The sequence below is a fragment of the Nycticebus coucang genome, chromosome 20 (assembly GCF_027406575.1).
Source record: "Nycticebus coucang isolate mNycCou1 chromosome 20, mNycCou1.pri, whole genome shotgun sequence".
Lineage (NCBI taxonomy): Eukaryota > Metazoa > Chordata > Mammalia > Primates > Lorisidae > Nycticebus > Nycticebus coucang.
In genome coordinates, this window is record NC_069799.1 from 56,376,080 (window position 1) to 56,396,383 (window position 20,304).

At 42.5% G+C, this 20,304-nt stretch overlaps 1 protein-coding gene and 1 non-coding gene across 2 annotated transcripts in view; one reads left to right on the forward strand and one right to left on the reverse strand.

Moving 5' to 3' along the window:
* CUBN (cubilin) overlaps nucleotides 1-20,304 on the forward strand; it is a 264,166-nt gene that overhangs the window by 136,331 nt on the left and 107,531 nt on the right. Inside the window, exons 32-33 of the mRNA XM_053572936.1 lie at nucleotides 17,544-17,703; nucleotides 19,627-19,740. Of these exons, the coding sequence (XP_053428911.1) occupies nucleotides 17,544-17,703; nucleotides 19,627-19,740 (274 nt within the window). The remainder of the gene's footprint in view (nucleotides 1-17,543; nucleotides 17,704-19,626; nucleotides 19,741-20,304) is intronic.
* LOC128573180 (U6 spliceosomal RNA) lies at nucleotides 1,880-1,986 on the reverse strand. Its single transcript, XR_008376349.1, has one exon. It is a non-coding gene; the product is annotated as a U6 spliceosomal RNA (small nuclear RNA).

Here is a 20,304-nt window from a genome sequence, read left to right on the forward strand (position 1 = left end):
GGTACAAGAAACCACATTACACTGATTGCATTTCTTTTTTTTTTTTTTTTTTTTTTGCCGTTTTTGGCCAGGGCCCAGTTTGAACCTGCCACCTCTGGTATATGGGGCTGGCGCCCTACTCCTTTGAGCCATTGGCGCTGCCCCACTGATTGCATTTGTTAAGTGAAGTTCCTCTTATAATTGTATCTTGCCCCCAAAAGATGAGTCACACACTGAGACCTCCACCCCCTCCCTCCCCCTCTCTCTGCTCTTCCCTTCTCCCACCCCCCCTTCCCTCTCTCTGCTCTTCCCTTCTCCCACCCCCTCCCTCCTTCCCTCTCTCTGCTCTTCCCTTCTCCCACCCCCTCCCTCCTTCCCTCTCTCTGCTCTTCCTTCTCCCACCCCCTCCCTCCTTCGCTCTCTCTGCTCTTCCCTTCTCCCACCCCCTCCCTCCTTCCCTCTCTCTGCTCTTCCCTTCTCCCACCCCCTCCCTCCTTCCCTCTCTCTGCTCTTCCCTTCTCCCACCCCGCTCCCTCCTTCGCTCTCTCTGCTCTTCCCTTCTCCCACCCCCTCCCTCCTTCCCTCTCTCTGCTCTTCCCTTCTCCCACCCCCCTCCCTCCTTCCCTCTCTCTGCTCTTCCCTTCTCCCACCCCCCTCCCTCCTTCCCTCTCTCTGCTCTTCCCTTATCCCACCCCCTCCCTCCTTCCCTCTCTCTGCTCTTCCCTTCTCCCACCCCCCTCCCTCCTTCCCTCTCTCTGCTCTTCCCTTCTCCCACCCCCCTCCCACCTTGCCTCTCTCTGCTCTTCCCTTCTCCCACCCCCCCTTCCCTCTCTCTGCTCTTCCCTTCTCCCACCCCCTCCCTCCTTCCCCTCTCTCTGCTCTTCCCTTCTCCCACCCCCCCTTCCCTCTCTCTGCTCTTCCCTTCTCCCACCCCCTCCCTCTTTCCCTCTCTCTGCTCTTCCCTTATCCCACCCCCTCCCTCCTTCCCTCTCTCTGCTCTTCCCTTCTCCCACCCCCTCCCTCCTTCCCTCTCTCTGCTCTTCCCTTCTCCCACCCCCCTCCCTCCTTCCCTCTCTCTGCTCTTCCCTTCTCCCACCCCCTCCCTCCTTCCCCTCTCTCTGCTCTTCCCTTCTCCCACCCCCTCCCTCCTTCCCTCTCTCTGCTCTTCCCTTCTCCTACCCCCCTCCCTCCTTCCCTCTCGCTGCTCTTCCCTTCTCCCACCCCCCTCCCTCCTTCCCTCTCTCTGCTCTTCCCTTCTCCCACCCCCTTCCCTCCTTCCCTCTCGCTGCTCTTCCTTTCCCTCACTCCCCTCCCTTCTTCTCCCTCCCTCTGTTCTCCCCTTTCTCCATCCCCCACCATATACTATGTCATTAATTGTCCTCATATCAAAACTGAGTATGTTGGATTCTTGCTTCTCCATTCTTATGATGCTTTATTAAGAATAATGTGTTCCACTTCCATCCATGCTAATACAAAGGATGTAAAGTCTCCATCTTTTTTAATGGCTGAATAGTATTCCATGGTGTACATATACCACAGCTTGTTAATCCATTCCTGCCCTGGGGGGCATTTAGGCTGTTTCCACAGTTTGATGATGGTAAATTGAGCTGGGATAAACAGTCTAGTACAAGTATCCTTATGGTAAAAGGATTTTTTTCTTTGCAGGTTCAAATGGGAGGTCTACTTTTGAGTTCTTTGAGGGTTCTCCATACTTCCTTCTAAAAAAGTTGTATTAGTTCGAAGTCCCACCAGCAGTGTAAAAGTCTCCCTTTCTCTCCACATCCACGCCAATATCTGCAGTTTTGAGATTTTGTGAGGAGGGCCATTCTCGCTGGGGTTAGCTGATATCTCGGGGTGGTTTTATTTGCATTTCTCTAATAATTAGGAATGATGAGCATTTTTTCATGTTTGCTAGCCATTCGTCTAGCGTGTCATCCTTGGGCAGGGGCCATGCTAATCTTCTCTGTATCGTTCCAATTTTTGTATATGAGCTGCTGAAGCAAGCACCGAGTGTGTCTTTTGTCACGTCACCTGCTTCCACGGTAGGTCCTGGCAAAGGTTTGCAGGAACCCAGGCCCCTACCGAGGATTAACACTAAAACAAAAGCCTTTTAATTCCTAAAGTGTGAATAAGTACTTCTTAAAATATAAAAATTACAGTCAATATACAGGCAACTGAATGGTAGACTGGAAAAACAGAGGAAGCAAATAAGGTTAGGGTTACTTTGGGTCAATTTGATTTCTATTTCTGGTGAACCCAGGCTTTATCCATCAATATGAGGAAAAGTGTGAGGAATTCAAATACGAAGTGGGAAAGCATCCTTGCTTTGAAGTCTGAGGTCTGGGTTCCGTTCATCCTTCAATATGTTGCCCAGGACGTGCCCAACAGTGCTAGGCACGAGCCCCTGGGCCTGGTACCACCCTCACTCTCTTTGTGGCCTGGGGGTCCTAGTTAGTTCATTTATAAAATTGGGTGCTAGGGAACCCAAGGAGAGAGGGAAACTAGGAAAGAGGATCCAGTTAGGGGTTATGTTTGTGAGTAAGAAGAGGAAAACCAACTCTTTGCGAGGATTGTTTGCGACTGGGAGTCAAGGCCAGCCTGAGTAGCAGAGCAAGACCCTATCTCTACAAAAAGCAGGGGAAAAAAGTAGCCAGGCATGGGAAGAGAAGATTAAGATGGAAGATGCATGCAGTGGGCACTGAGGGCCCAGCACTGTCCATGGTGGGTTCATCTTGAAGGTCAAACTTGGGATTCCCACAGCCATCAGATTCCACTCTCTGGGGCACAAGGACACAGGGTAGCAGACCATCCCCACACTCCTCAGGATGCACAGAAGCAAGCTCTTCTTGCAGTCGGCCTCTTCCCCATAGGTCCCAAGCGGAAGTACCGAAATCCCACAAGTCGCTCTCAGATGTTACCGTCGGCATTGTGGAACCAAAGGCGAAATTCAACAAGCAAATGAAAATTTTAAACGGAACAGTAATACACAGCCTCCATCCCCCTGCATACAACCCACAGCTGCAGTCTTTGAATCCCAAAGGCACAAATCTTTTTGATGGGTGAATTTCTACCAGATCCATGGCTGCATAATGAATACATGAATTTTCATCATCTCCACTCCTGCAACGATTGGCACTGCAGTGGCATATCACAGATTTCACCTTTGGGAATGCGGCCTACTGAGTCCCTCCCTGACATTGTTATTGATACACGGTCTCACTATTTTGAGCCACATGAGGACTTAAATAACATCACAGAAGTGCATTTTTTTCCCCCCAGATTCATGTGCTGCTATAATGAAAAAAGGGAGAAAGGGAATTTTGACTTCTTTTGAGATGGTGATAGCATCGTGGGGAGCTAATCAGAAGGCTGGACTTGCAGTCAGGTTTCAGCAAATACAGTAATATTATGTTTGCACTGTCTGCTCAGTCCTTTTCCAGTGTCTGGAGTAATTAACCTTGCTTGTCCTGAATGACACAGCGTGCGTATTTCTTGCTAAGGCAGCAGTGGGACCTGCTGGCTGAGGATGGCTCTGCCTGGTCAGTGCAAAAGCCTGGCTCTATTATGTTTCCTTTCATGAAGCCTGAGTATTAAAGTGACCTCCAACTGACAGTTTAATTGCTTAATTAGAGTCTCTCTTCTGAGCTAGAGATTCCTGTAGCTCGCAAGCTCTTATTGATCTCTGAGCAATGCTGCTGATAGCTTAGTAGGGCAGAGGGAGGTCATTTCAGCATCACCAACTGGCCCCCTGAGACTCCCAACCTCTGCCTTCAGGCGCCCTCTGCTCAGCTCAATGGAATGTCTGCCTTGGGAGAATCAGCAAGAAACAGCTAAAAGCGAGCTCACCACAGTCTGGATCCTGCCTCTCACCTGGAGGAAAACTCACTGGAGCTAACAGAGGCTAGTACAAAGAGGAGAGGGGAGAGATTAGTAACTATTTTCTTTCTATAGCTTTTTATGCCCATCTAGGAGAAAGAAAGTGTCTCATTTGAACCCCAAAAGCCAGATCCCTGCGCCCCCCACTCAAAGCTTAGCTCCTGTTGTTGTTCCCACCTTTTGACATCAAGGCACAGGGTGGAGCAGTGCAGACACTTAGCACAGCATCCATCTTCTGTTTTATTTGTTTAAGACACTACCCATGATGTGTTTCCTTTTAAAACACTGATCGTTTCCAAAGCAGAGCAGACAGACACAGGGATCATGGAACTTGGTGTTTCAAAGATGAGTAAATCCATGACAGCAATTAATCTCTCCCCTTCCTTCTCCCTCCTTTTCTCCCCTCTTTCCCCCTCTCTCTTCCTCCTCCCCATTTCTTCCTTCCCTCCTTCTTTCCCCACCACAGAAATTTTCATTTCCATTTCATACTTGAGGATTATCTTTTCAAATTATTCATTCTGTGACTTGCATTTGATAACCTGCTCAACCATTTTTCATGCCAGTGCAAAACCCATCACCCAAAACCCCAGGCTAAGCCTTTGCATCCCCTAAGAAAAGGAATCGTTAAATTGAGACCACTCCTGATTTCTGGAAGCTGGTTTCGTTTGGTTTGGTTTACATTTCAGTTGAAATCTCCTTAAATGTTTATTTGTGGAAGTAAGACGAGCCTCTTGGATTTCTTCCCATATCAACATTTCCAGGAATCTTTGAGTCATTGCTTGCCACGACTGCAAGTTATCAGAGTTTATGGTCACTGTAAAATGTGAACTCAGAGCAGGAGAAGATAGAACAAAGAGGTAGGATTAACAAGTCCTACCGTGAGATGTGGGCTTGTGAATTGGACTTAGCGTTTAATTTCTGAGGAGCTGAGCTGAAAAATGTCACGGAGGGAGGAAACTGATGCTTCCTCCTCCCCACCCCAAAGAAAAGCTGCTATAGTGAGTAATACCTCTATTTCCTTCCTCACTTACACTTACGACTCCAACAGCTTGGATAATTTCCTGAGGGATTCCCCTCCTTATCACTTAATATTTCCTCTATTTTGGCGCGGTTCACATTCCAGAATGGGAATTCCATTAGCAGCTACCATAGCTCCCATCTATGACTCATGAGAAGTATTTCATGGACTCTCCATCCTCGATATTGAATTTGCACTTTGATGAGAATCGTCTCTTCTGTACCCTACATATCTTATCCTTCACCACACTTTTTACGCTGATAAGCTTTAGGCAATGTGTGTTACCAGATGGATTTTAGAAAGAAGGAAATGGTAAGGACCAGGTTGAAAGCCAATGTAGACCAAGGTCAAGGTGAAAGGAAGAGGCACTGACAGCCCCCCCCAAAAAACAAAAAACTGTGGTTAGACCAGAAAAGGGCAAGGAGAGGATTTATATCTGAATCTAGGAACAGACTCAAGTTTAGAACACAGCAGTATAAATTTGGGGTTTATTTATTGGTTCTAGACACTGTGCCCTTTGTTCCGCATTCTGCTAAATTAGCCATGCTGAGAATCCCATGCATGTCCAGAGGAATGGAATGTGTGACAGATGCCAACCACCCCAAACCCGCAGGAGCCCAGCCAGGCTTTCTAAAATGCCACTGGCCCTGCTTGACAGAAGGTTATTCAGTGACAAGAGACTTCCATCCTATTTCCAGAGCCTCCATATTTATCCTTCTAGGAGGCCATGGACATTTGACTTAGCTTTGCAGAATCATGGTTTCTCAGTAGTCTAACCTAATGAATAAAATTTGATTTTACCTTTTCTCTCTTGGTTTAATAATAATTGATCAGACATCAGACAGATAGAATTTGTATACTGGCTCTGCCCTATTAGGTATGTGACTGGGAAAGTCTTACATTTTCTGATCTTCAGTTTTCCCAAGTGCAAAATGGAGCTGTAAGAACTGAATTTAAAAAAAAAAAAATGTAAAGAACTTACCAGTATCTAGTAGGAATAAGTATTAGTTGCTATTCTCAATTTTTCTATTGCTAGTAGTGCGACTACTTCTATTACTATAATACTATCTTAGAGGTCTGAAGTTATCTTTTTAAAAATTGTGAACCTCAGGAATGGAGAACTGGATCCAGAATCCTGAGTTCATTGCTATCATCCTAATGCAGCAACCGCCCTCATTTTCTTTTAAGATATTTAAAAAAAAATCTTAAAATATGTATTATAAAAATTTTCACACATTTTTCAATATATCATTTCCATGAATTTCATACATTCATAAGTACATTATTTTACACTTTCCAGAAGATTCACACATGAGCTAAGAAGGAAAAAGTGACAGCAGAAGAGGCAAATAAAAACATCTTCATACACGTTCGTAATTTATTTTGCACTCTGAAGTGTGTGGCATCTTCACACTTTGGGGATTATAAAGTATGCTGTATGTTTTGCTCTGGTATAAAATAGTTTCTTCTTACTCTTGTTTGTAATAATTTTAAGTCACACAGTAATTTAGTTTATTTTTTCCTTGAGCAAGATAAAACTTGGTAAAACAAGAAAATAGGCAATACAGTAGAAATAATTTCCGTCTCCTACTCCATATATGAGGGAATATACTCCTTTTTCTAGAAATAAAATACAAATGTTACTGAGGAAGCTAAAATTCATCCCCTACCCTCAGTCATGAGCTTGGGGCTGGAAGTGATGACTGACATTGAGACAGGTGATCACAAGCCAGGCGAGCAGGCCAGGGGGTTGCTCCCAGCAGAGAGGGGCTGCAGGCTGCCATGCTCTGCCCCGAATCCCTCTCCATCATGTGGCCTCTAGTTCTTCAGCAAAGCTGGAGCAACTGCTTGTCTTTATTTATTGCATTTGAAATATGGGTGCTCTGCTTCATTTTTGTGTTTGATTTTGCATTTTGGAAAGAGCATATGATACAGTGGCGTTTTGGAGGCTGAATTGAAGGGAGACACAGATTTAAGGCAGAGACATTTCAGGCTGCTGTGGTGACCGAGGCCACGTGAGATGACACCCAGAGGGGGCCTGGGGTTGAGGTGGAGGAAAGGAACCAAGAGATGCCTCAGAGAGGGAATGGCAGAGCCTACTGAACACTGGATTTGGGGTACAAGCGAGCTGTAAAATGGTCTGACGATGGGGCACATGCTTCTGAGGCAACAGATGTAGGCGAATGAGGGGGAAGAAGAGACGGGGTCAGTTGGAGGTGATCATTTCTAGGGTTTGTGGGATGTGAGTTGATGTCTGCGGTGCAGTTGGCCATCAGAGCCTGGAGCTCAGGGCAGAGAGCTGGGGCACAGTTACAGACACCAGTCAACTAACTCACAGATGCTTTGGAGATCTTGAAGCAGAAGCCAAATCCATTAAACTGGATACATTCCTGTCAGGCAGAGGGCGGCCAGATTAAATGACTTTCATCTCCGTCTGGCTGAGACACTGAGGTGCTATTGTTACATGAATAGTGCCTTTTCGTGTCTGTGTTAACCACATACATGTCTGAGTGGCTAAACGCATCAACGTTTTTAATACAGATTTTATTTTAACATGTTACATGTTCCTCATATAAATTTGCAAAATACAGAAATGAAGAATAAGAAATCAATGCAATCCTTAGTATTACACTACGGATACAAACTATTAGAATTTCACCTACTGCCCACGCAAACACAAAAATATACAAATATACACATACAAATCCAGACATCTGCACAAACATGCACAGTTAAGATACTACTGTATGTAATTTTATATCCCGCTTTTTTCACTTTATATTATTTGAATATTTTTATTTTTAAAAATAATGTCCTTGACTAACTAGTCAATTACAAGGACTTACTATAATTAAGTTAACCACTAGGTTATTACTGACTGTGTGGGTTACTTCTAAGTTTTTTCTCTTGTAACAATGCTGTGAACAGTATCTTCATATGTGAAGCTTAGTCTACATTTCCTATTATTTCCTTTATATAGATTTTCTCTTCTTTAATGAACATTCCATTATAAAATATTTTATGTAGAAAAATATATCCTATATAATACATAACAAAGTATACGATGTACAAAACATCTCCCTGCCCAGACTTGCCAAGTCTTAATATTTTGCCATATTTGCTCAAAGTTCTTTTTTCTCCCCCAGTAAGAAATGAATGATTAATAATCCAGCTAAGTCCTATTTGTACTCATCACTTATACCATCCTGTCTCCCATCCCAGAAAAACTACTAATGAGAATTTTGGCTTATGGTTTTTAGGATTGTTTTTATATTTGTTTCATTATGTGTGCACACCCACACAATATCAAATATTATTTTGCATGTTTTTTGTTTGTTTGTTTGCAGTTTTTTGGCCAGGGCCAAGTTTGAACCCACCACCTCCAATATATGGGGCCAACGCCCTACTCTTTGAGCCACAACCACCGTCCTATTTTGCATGTTTTAAAACTTTCTGTATAGGGGCGGCACCTGTGGCTCAGTGAATAGCCGAGGGTGGCGGGTTCAAACCCAGCCCCTGCCAAACTGCAACAAAAAAATAGCCGGGCGTTGTGGCAGGCGCCTGTAGTCCCAGCTGCTCAGGAGGCTGAGGCAAGAGAATTGCCTAAGCCCAAGAGTTAGAGTTTGCTGTGAGCCATGAGACGGACGTCATGGCACTCTACTGAGGGCAGTAAAGAGAGACTCTGTCACTACAAAAAAAAAAAAAAAAAAAAAAAAGCTTTCTGTATACAATGTTGCATTTGTGTATCCTTCTTTCTTTTTTCACCCAACCTTCTATTTCTAACATTTTGCTACGTTGCAATGCATTCCGATCTAATACATCTTTTTGGCCACTCCACAATCTTCCAACAAGGCATCTACTCATACGGCTGTAAATGGCACTCAAGTAGCTTCCAATATTTTGCTATTGCAACCTTTCCCCCTTAATATTCTTATAGATTTATCTGTATGTAACCTCTAGCATAGACACATAGAAATGAAATCACTAGCTTTTAATTTTCTGTATGTTGCCAAATGCTGTTAAAAATGCACATATGAGAACTTCTACAATGCAGTGAGGAAAACACCCTCCTATCTGTAATCACAAGGTTCACAAAAAGTTCCATATACTGTCTTATTTCATCTTCCCAATTACCTTTTGAGGCAACAAGGAGGAATTACCTACCCCCATTTTTTAGATTTCTAATGTGATACCAGGAACCTTCTAAACATTCTTCCTTCAGCAAGAACCAAGAAATAGCCCCAGAAGATGCAGGACTCATGCCCAGGTGTCCTGACTTCCAGATCAATGTTCCTTCCTCAGGGTCTTAGTTGGTCAAATGGGAAGCATCAGATGGGCTGGATCCTGGACGTAACCTTGAAGTTCAGGCTGAGCAGATGCAAGGAGTTGAACAATGTGCGTTGAGTTGGGCGTGGACACCACATCCACTCGGGCTCTACTTTCTGAGTAGGTGTAAAGCTGTGCTGAGGAGCAGATCACGTGTGCTAGGGAAGGAGTTTGAAGAGGAGCACAAAGACTTCTTTTAATCATTGTCCTTCTGTATGGTCTGACATTTGTGTTTTCCTAAATTCATGTTTAAAACTCCAAATCCTCAAGGCATGGTATTAGAAGCTGGGGCCTTGGGAGTTACTAGGTCTTGAGGGTGGTGTGTTCATTCATGGGGTTAGTGCCCTCGGAAAAGAATTTCCAGAGAGTGGCCTCGCCCCATCCTTCTTCACAGCAAGAGGCCATCAGTCTGTGGAGGAAGCAGGCCCTCACAGACACCACCTTGGCCTTAGACTTCCCAGCCCCTAGAAGTATGAGAAATAAATGTTTGTTGTCTATCAGCCCCCAGCCTGTGGTATTCTGTCATAGCACCCCACACCTACCCCCCACCAAGGGACCAAGACACGTTCCTGAGGTAGACTGGATACTTCATCATCCCAAACTCAACCTGGGACATTAGTGGATGTTGTAATTTCTTGAACAATTTGTGATGGCTTTACTTTCCAAAGAAGTAAGAAATGAAGAAACTAAGGAAGAAACAAAGAAAAAAATGGTAGAATTCCCCAAGTGTAACTGGCACGTCACCCCTCTCCCCCACCCTGGGATAGACAAAGATGGAAGGAAAGCAAAGGCCGCCCACTTTCTCCACTTCCTCCCTTGACACTCCCAACTCAGCCCACTCAGTCAGCTTCCACCTCATCATTCCACGAACAGCGGCCCTTAGACATTCGTCCACCTCCAGGTCACCAAGTGCAATGAGACTATTTGGCCCCTTCGGTAGAGTGTGACACAGTTGACTACTCCAGAAGAGGGGAATGTGGAGGTGTAGAAAAGCCCATCAATTCCCTGTCATCTTTTCAGGTATTTTTGGAGTGGGGAGCTGAGGACAGAGGGGAGGTGCCTTGTGTTTTGCTGATTACTCTGATTACTCAGATTTCCATCTCTTTCCGTTGTTAACATTCCAAGCCCTCATTTTCGCCTCTCATGGCTCTTGCCTTTATCTCCACTTCTTGTTATGAGAAACTTGGAATGTATGCCCCCTTTCTTGATTTCTCCAGGATACTACACACTTGACAGCTTTCTGTGTAGGAGTCTTTGGGTAAATACTGCAGGCACCGGCAGGTGGCTACTGCCAAAAGCAGCTCAGCAGTTGACTTAAATGCAGTATTAGACAGCCTTGTTCTTAGGAAGCCTCTGTTTATTCTGTCCTCGGTCCTTCACTTCACACACCCTGATTTACATAGTTCTCCATTGCTGTGTAACAAATTGCCCCTCTGTGGGTCAGGACTGCAAGAGCAGCTCAGCTGAGTCCTTCCTCACTCAGGCAGCTGCTGGCAGGATTCAGTCCCTTGTAGGCTGTTGGCTAGAGGCCTCCAAGGACTTCTTGCCATGCAGACCTCTCCACAGAGTATCTCAAAACATGGCTGCCTGCTTCAGCAGAGCAAGCAGCAGAGCGTGAGAGAGTCCAGGGAGAGAAGGTGCGAGCAGGATGGAAGTCACCACCAGGGCAACAACGTCCTATCATTTCTGCTGTATTCTACACAAGCCATTCGGTCTATCCCAGGTGCCAGGGAAGGACACTGCACAAAGGCACAAATCCCAGGAGTTGAGAATCACTGGACCGTGTCAGGAGTTGCCTGCTACCCCCATGCCCACAATATCTCAGTGGGGAATTTTCATTGATTATTTATCCTGCTCCTACCTATCCATATTGCTGGAGAACCCCCTGTTGGTCCTATTTTCTTTTTTGCCTCTATAAACTTCCACTTTCCCACCTCATTTCTTAGACAACAATTTAGCTATCTCTCTGTCCCACTGCAATAGTAGAGGCTAAGGTCTACTGTGTACTTAGTATGTGGTAGCAACTCTCCTGAGAACTTAGATCTTTTAACTCATTGAATTTTCATTAAAAATATGAACTATATACTCATAACAACTCCATTTTACAGATTAGGAAGCAAAGACAAGGGGCCAACTTGTTCCCAACAACATAAAAGAAGATGCTCATGTTTTGAGAGCCTATGAAGGTGTTTTACAAAATAAATGCTGTTTTGTCCTCTTAAAAGGAACTAATACATACTCTTAAATGATAAGTATTTTTTTTTATGATAAGTATTTTTGTCACCAGTGTGTATGCAGGAAGGTAAGAGGTTCCCTTTCCTTGAATCCTCTATTTTCTCCAATTCCTATTCTTAGGATTCTGACCATCGGCCTCCAGTATTGTAAATGTCACGAGGAGGTGAGACTTGTCCCTCACTGCAAGGGCTTTCCTCCCATGTCACTTGACATGTGACAAGGTTGACATGTGCAAACCATAGAAATAGTTGACATTTATCCAAATCTCCTCAAGGTATCGAAGTATCAAGTATGAAAATTCATAAACTTTTTGCTTGGTTCTCACTTCTGGCTAGAGCTCAGGGTGTGGAGGGGCCCTGAAAGCATCATCTGTCTGTCCTGTGCTGAGAAAACTCTGGGCCTTGAGGATGGGCCAGGTGCCTTCCACCCACCTTCCACCACTCCCTTCTCACTTCTGGTGGAAGGCATCTGGGGGCTGCGTACATGATGTTGGTGGTGCCCTGTGATGGGACCTCTCCATTCCCCTTGGGCCCAGCATGTAGAAAGCCTATTCAGAAAGCATTCCTCAGGGACTTCTTTGCCACAGCGCATAGCCTCGTACCCATGACTGTGTCTACTGTGCACTTAGGTAATACCATCTGCTCCACTTTTTTTTTTTTTTCAGAGACAAAGTCTCACTCTGTTGCCTGGGCTACATTGCAGTGGTGTGATCATAGATCACTACAGCCTCCAACTCCTGGGCTCAAGTGATCCTCCCTCCTTAGTCTCCCCAAGTAACTAGGACTCCAGGCATGCTCTACAACACCTGGCTAGTTTTTTAGCCTTTTGTAGAGATAGGAGTCTCACTCTGTCGGCAGGGTAGTCTCAAACTCCTGGCTTCAAGTCATTCTCCCACCTTGGTGTCACAGAAATAAGCTTTGTTAAAACTCTGGTTTATCCTCAAGCTTAGTCCTGAATTCCTAGAGACCATTAGAACTATAAAGGCCATAAACTGTCATCACTGCTAATCGTTTATTCATTTGTACATCAAACACTCATCTCTATTCTGTGCCAGGCTCTGTAACTTTTAAAAAAATTCTCCTATTTTTTATGTGACAAAGTTACGTTTTGCTATGTATTTTGAATGTATGTGCTACTATCTCAAAATTTTACAAAACTCTGGACACTTCCTAAAAAGACTGATTAACTTTCTGTAGAAATGAGATTACTACCTCACCAGCTCAGCCTCTGTTTTAAGAGCATGTAGAGCTGGAATTCTCCTGAGCATGGTGGCTACTTTTTCTTTTGTTCAGTTTCAAAACCCATTTTATTGGTGTCATCTAGAAATGAATTACTTGAGATGTACAAAGTTTTATTTTGTTTGTATATTGTTCTGACTTTTACCACTTAAGTAACGATCAGAAAATCAATTCCTATAAAACTCTTGGCAGTAGACATAAGAATTACACACGTTATATTCAAATATTGAACGTGTATCCAATAGTAATATAATTTCCTCCCCTTGCCTGGGGAACTAGATGAAGTAAAGGAAAATGAATATCGATAATTCTCATGACTTTAGAATTTTAAATACAAAGGAGGAAGGTTTCTAATATTTTCTTTCTCGCAATGCTTTTCTAATTTTGTAAATTAAAACTTTAAATGTGAGAGTATTGATTTGATATTATAAGTGTTAAGAACACTTATAAATAACAGGATCGATATTTCACACTCTGTTAAGAAAGAAAAAGTCTGCCTCCTTGATAGCCTAAGGTTTTGAAATTTCATAAAATACCAATTAGGTACATAAAACTTAATAACTATCATGCTATGGTTTGAATGTGTTTCTGCCAAGATTTGTGTGTTGGGGACTTAGTCCCCAGGGCAGCAGTATTAGGAGATTGGCCTCATGAGTGGGTTAAACCACTATCAAAAGAGCTTGCAGGAGGCTGTTCTTTCTCTTCCGCACTTCTGGGACCTGAGGGCATGGAGCACTTCCCTTGGGAAAGATGTAGCACTCAAGGCATCATCTTGGAAGCAGAGGGACTTGGTCCTAACCAGCTGGCACCTTTATCTTGGACCTCCCTGGCACCGTAACTATGAGAAATAAATTTCTGCTCTTTACAAATTACCCAGTCTCAGGCATCACAACAGCACAAAATGGACACATCATGAGCATTTTAAAGGGAAGTAGCATGGGAGACGTAGAATTTGAAGAGAGAAGACTCTGCCACTCACTACCTATGTCAACGTGGATGTATTACCAGGTTACATCAGATAAGACAGTGATTTAATAGCTTGTATACTTGTCCTACTAAAAGGAATTACATAGCACTGAGGACTAGGTTAGGATGTGTGTGTGTGATGCAGCTTACAAAATTACAACATGCTCATCATTATCTGGGGTGTCACTGGTATAGAATTTTAATGCCAGGATCTTTGGAAATCTTCTACTTTGGATTCACTCCTTGTGAAGCAATGCTCTGGCCAGATGAATTTTAGCAGAGGTCTTGTAATTCCAGGATCTCAGGGAATGGAACCACACTGGGAAGCCTGGGAGCCTCCCAGAAGATGCTCCCCTTTCAAGGGATCCGCAAAGAAATGGCTCATTCATATGATTTTTCTGGAGTTTCTAGCTTTAATTTGTCAGTTTATATTTGTGATTTATTCTTGTTTCCTTCTATCCCTTGAGAGGACTGCTATTACTCAGACTAAAAACAAGCTCTTAGAAAGGGCTTATTAGTAGAAAAACAATCTCTACTTACTCCGTGGACCTCTGAATTTTGGGTGAAATAAGCAAGATTAGAAGAGTCTTGCTTTATTAATCTATAGACTTGTAAAAATCCTCTAATGATTTTTAGGAGGATAATCTATAAATTTAATAGAACCCAGTGTTCCACTAGAGTTTAAGAAACTAAAACATGCTGAACACTTCAGTTAATTGTGTTATCTTGGCTTTTGTGAATAAACATGGGAGTGCAGCCCTCGTCAGCGTACTGATTTCATTTCTTTGGATAAATACCCCAGTAGTGAGATTGCTGGATCATATAGTAGTTCTATTTTTAATTTTTTTTGGAACTTCCCTATTGTTTTTCCATAATGGTTGCACCAAATTCGTGATTGGGGTGAAGTACTATCTCGCTGATTTGCATTTCCCTGATTAGTGATGTTGAGCATTTTTTCACCTACCTATTGGCCATTGAAACACCCTCCTCAACGGACAAATGGAGAAAAAACTGTGGCACTAAGACCCGATGGAATGTTATTCAGCTTTATGAAAGAAATAAATTCTATCATTTGCAGGGACGTGGATGAACCTGGTGGACATTATGTTAAGTGAAATATGCCTGTCACTAAAAGACAAATATTGCATGACATCAGGGGTCTGTGGAATATGAAAAACATGATCTCATAGAAGTACAGAGGAGAATAGTGGTTACCAGAGGCTGGGGAAGGTAGCTAGGGAGGAGAGTGGGGAAAGATTTATCAAAGGGTAAAAATAGCTGGACATTGTGGCGGGCACCTGAAGTTATAGATAGGTAAAGTGAATGAGGTCTGGTGTTCCATAGCACATAACCATGTTATGGTGTATATTTCAAAATAACTAAACAAGAGGATTCTGAATGTCCTTATCACAAATAAGTGATGAGTGTTTGTGGTGATGGATGACCTCAATACCATGATTTCACCAGTACACAGTATTTACATGTGTTAAAACATCACACTGTACCCCATAAATGTTCAACTATGTGCCAACTAAAAACAAAATAATAAATAAATATAAACCACATACATTAATAAAATTTAACATTAAACTGCTTTTATAAAAATGAAAAAAAGAATTCAGAAATGCTATTTTAAACAAATACCCAATTAATATTGAGAGAAGCAACTGTTTTTGTGCTTTAAGAGTCAATTGGTATGTTCCCCAGACACTGTAACTCGGGATGTTCTAAGAGGGCATGCTTTATCCTTTGATATTGAAACCACAAAAATACCAATAGAATGTTACTAAAAGCTGGGATGATACACCTCTAACAGGTATAACAGGAAGGTATACCAAGTGCGGAGATAATAAATACTTGTATTAAACCAATGGTGGTGATATTTGAGAGCACACTAAAGTACAAGTGTAGTAAGTGGTTTTGTATTGTTGGTTTATATGTTGTTGTGCCTAATGTTTATGGTGTTCAGAGTATTAAAGGAAGTGATTGGAATCATTCCTTTATTTTTTCCTATGTATTTTTTCCATAGCTCAGTGGTTAGGGTGCCAGCCACATATACCGGGGCTGGCAGGTTCAAACCCGTCCCAGGCCCATTAAACAACAATGACAACTACAACAAAACAATAGCTGGACATTGTGGTGGGCACCTGTAGTCCCAGCTACTTGGGAGACTGAGGCAAGAGAATTGTTTAAAGCCAAAGAATTTGAGGTTGCAGTGAGTTGTGACGTTACAGCACTCTATTGAGGGTGACGTGGTGAGAATCTGTCTCAAAAAAAAGAAAAAAAGATTTCATTTATTTGATATATAGACTTAAAATTTGAACATGAGGGTCGGGTTTGGTGGCTCACACCTATAATCCCAGCACTTTGGGAGGCAAAGATGGGAGGATCACTTAAGGTCAGGCGTTCGAGACCAGCCTGGGTAACATAGTGAGACCCTGTCTTTACAAAATATTATAGTTTTTAAAAAAATTCAAGTAAATAAAACATTAATGAAAAAATAAAGAAAGAGAAAAACAGAAGAATGAAGGAAGTACAGCTGCAGAACAGAACTACATTTATTTTAATAGATTATTATAAAAACTTTAACTTCCGCCCCTTTAGCAAGTTAAAAATCCTATTCATATTTGATTCACATGCTTGTGAATTAAACCGAGAATAGCCTCCCAATCATACTTAATGTGCTAAAGAGAACCCTGATTGTAATCATTACTAAATATTTAATGTTGCTTGTGAGTACCTTCTCTGCATTAAATCTCTGAACTTTCTATTTTTTTCCAAGATTTTCTTATGACTTATAAGTGGTAATTTATGTTGGATGAAGCAGCCCTGCTTTAACTTCATGCTTTCCGTCTCCCCCTGGTGATTGGCAGGTTGATGCATCTATCCTCCTCAATTGAGGTCTTAACACTAAACAAAACAGTTTCAATCCTAGACTCTAGCACATAGCCATCTAGTTCAAAGTGACTTGAGCCCTCTTAGAAATTGTGTGACTTGGACACACTCCTTGGGCTCTCTGTGCCTCTGTGGTCCTCTTTGAAAATGGAGAGAAGTCTGGGAGGAAAGAATGGGGCAGAATATGTAAAGGGCTGAATCGAGTTTCTGGTCCAAGGTGATCACTTAATGAATAGTAGCTATTATTACTATCATCTGAAGAAAAAGAATTCATTTCCTCCCAGTTTACAGAAAAGTATTCATTATAGGCTTGGAGTTCTGAGCAAATGAGTAAGTGTCAACTTCACAAACTGATACAGAGGTTTCAGGCATATGTGATGTAAACTCTATCCCACTGGGTGTGTGGAGGTTCTGCTAAGTCCCAGCATGATACTGGCAAGACAGAACCCAGTGCCTTTTATTAAAAAATAATGAGATAATTTCTTAATCCAGCCTCATATCCCTCATACCATTTTGGAGAACTCTACTAGTTCTCTTCATTCTTGACCATTGCCCTATGAAGAACAGAAGTTCCAAAAGATGTTGGGAGATGTTGGGGCTCTAACAATGGATGGTTACTCATTACTATTTCTCATCTATCTGCTCATGTATTCATTCTTCCATCAAACAACCTCAGCACACGGTCCTGGGCATTGCCTATGACCTGACTACTCTGGGGTCAGAGGAAGGAGGAGAGTTGTGGAAGGGACAGCATTTATAAAGACATCCAGAGATCTAAGAGAATCTCCTCCTGGCAGAGAAACTTCTACTGAAATTCATATAGATGTCCCTAGAAACACCCAAAGAGTCAGATACTCCCATGGCACTGTGGGGTAAGATAATAAAATAAAGGCAGCAAATGTGTGGCTTCCTACTAGCTCATCAATGTGCAGGGAGTCCATGGAATGTGGGCCTTCTAAATGTAAATCTGAAGTTCTGAACCACGGTTTTCTCTGTCATCTTTCTTGAAGGCATATGATGGTGTAAGCTCTGCAACCGCCCGCCTCGCCAAGACATGTGGAAGGCAGCAGCTGGCCAACCCCATCACCTCTTCAGGAGACAGCCTCTTTGTGAGATTTCTGTCTGGCCCTTCCAGACGGAGCAGGGGCTTCCGAGCCCAATTCAAGCAAGGCAAGTATCTGTGGGTCTCCCTGGGCATAGGAGAAATACTCAGCAGTGCTCTTCCTGCTGCTATGATAGAAACAAGACCAGTGCTCAGAAATGGATCACAGTTTTCTACTTTCCATGCAAAAATTTAAACAGAACAAAGGAACTATGATCTATAATGATGCCAACTACAGACATTTGTAACACCATCTTTGTCTAACTTAGATGATACGGACATCCTTTCATCTATATCTCTCAAACTAGTTTTCAGAATAATAATTGAAAAGTGCCTGTAATACTAAGACAGTATAAAAGCATTTTCATCCGAATTAATTTATCTAGCATTTATCTGAGGCTTTACACCATAAGGAAGATACGCCACTAGAAACCGTGAGACTTGCTTGTCATGGAGGCAGATTGGGACCCCCAGAAGCATTTGTTTCCCTCATTTGTGAGTCCTGCCATTGTCCACCTGAGGAGTCACTGTTGTTTCCCACTGTTTTTGTTCTTAAGTCACTGCTATTCTAAGACCTTTTCACCCACTGCCTCTTATCTGGTCCTTCTCAGAGATTAACCCTTTATCCCACTGTCAGAGACAGAAGAAACCCCAGTGGGAGGGGATGTTAGTTGGCTTCAGTACAGCCATGATTCGTATTCGGATAACTCAGGTCATTCACTTCAAATAAGTTTAGTCTGTTTAGTTGTTATGTCTATTTTAGTTAATTTTCTTGTGTTCTTCAGTAAAGAGCTCTAGAGGCAGACAGTGTCTGGTCTTCCAAAGGTGACACACTGTAGACTTTGGAGTAAGGCAGAATATATAATATATATCGTATTATATAGTATATATTGTATTAATATATAGTATTAATATATATTGTATTAACATATGTCTTATATACATTTTTACATGAAATTATTCACTTCTGTGATGCTTCCTAATAAAAAGTCCCCATTAGCTCTTATTAGGACTATTATAACAGCTTCCCCAAACTCACCCACCTTTGCTCCATCTTCCTTCAAAGTCACTTGCAAAAGTCATACCCTGATTGTGTCATTGAATGCTCCAATGTCAGTCCTGTCGCCACACAACCTGGAGAATAAGCCCAAGCCCCTCCAAATGTTAACCAAGGGCAAAGAACCTGCTCTGATCTGTCCAGGATGCAGCCCTTACCCCCTCTGCATCCTTGCTCAGGCTGTCCTTCCATAGGATCCCCTCCTTCCCCCTCTGCTCCCTCCTTCCCCCTCTGCTGCCTGCTTTGTAAGCCTCCATGTATTCCCTCCAACAGTGATGGACTCTCCCTCTTCTGAGCTCCCTTTGAGCTTTGCACTTCTCTGATAATATGCAATCATCCTTATGAAGTCTTGTTCAATTGAAACTTTCATTGAACAAAAACAGTGGGAAACAACAGTGGTTCCTCAGTTGAACAATGGCAGGATTCAGAAATGAGGGGAACAACTGCTTCTGGGGGTTCAAATCCAACTACATGACAAGCAAGTCTTGCAATTTGTATCCTCCTTGTAGTGTAAAGCTTTGGATAAATGCTAGATAAGTGAGTTGGGATGAATATGTTTTTATATTCTTCTTTTCTTGATAAAAAGAAGTCATGGATAAATAGATTATCTCCAAGCCTGTAATTTATGAGTGGGGAAAGTAAATGAATCAATGCCAGAATTTTATTTAAATGATTCAGGGAATTCATAGTCCTTGAATCCATTGTGTTTTGCCACTCCCCTGCTTTCTGTAATTGAAGAATACTGTGATAAATGTGACGTATGTTCCCATTTTCTCCTGGTTTGTGTACATCTTCCTTAGCAGACAACTTCCTTAGCATACATTTTAGAGATAAGAAAAAAACTCATTTATGTCTTCATTCCTCAAATAATTGCTTGGTACGGTTCAGCAGAAACCAAAATTACATGACATGCATGTGTTTCTGTGTTCCCCAGTCTGTGGAGGCCACATCCTCATCGGTTCTTTTGGTACCGTTTCCTCTCCATTGTTCCCCGCCAAGTACCCACACAATCAGAACTGCAGCTGGATCCTTCAAGCTCAACCCCCATGTGAGTAACAAAGATCAAAAAGAAAAGGAGCCCAGTACAGATGGCGTCTGTGGGAAAGTTTGGGCATGAGTAATGTTCTTATCTTTTCATGGATAACAATTGGTGGCCTTCCTCTTCTCCTTTTGGAAGTCCCAATTCCTGATATGCACGAGAACAAGCATTTCCTAATTTGATAGGGAAGTAATACTTACAGTTTCTTCTTAATTTAAAAGAAAAAAAAACAACTTTTCTTTCTTTTTTTTTTGGTTTCAAGGCCTAGCAAAGGATTAAAAAGAAAAACAGTGTGACACACCTATAACCTTACTATACTGACAGTCATGTGAGATTAGGGGTGAGCAAAACTAATAGATAAATAGTTTTCACATGTATGTCATGGTGCAGTAGATGATCAAAACTGTTGTTGAATGAATAGATGAACACCAAGAACCATAGACCGGAGAAATAAGAATTCGACAGTTCAGGGATGCAATGCTACGAGCCTGTCAATCAAAGTGGAAATTAATTCTACAACATGTTACCCCCTGCCATGCATGTATATAAAAAATCCCAGCCCTGGCCTGAAAG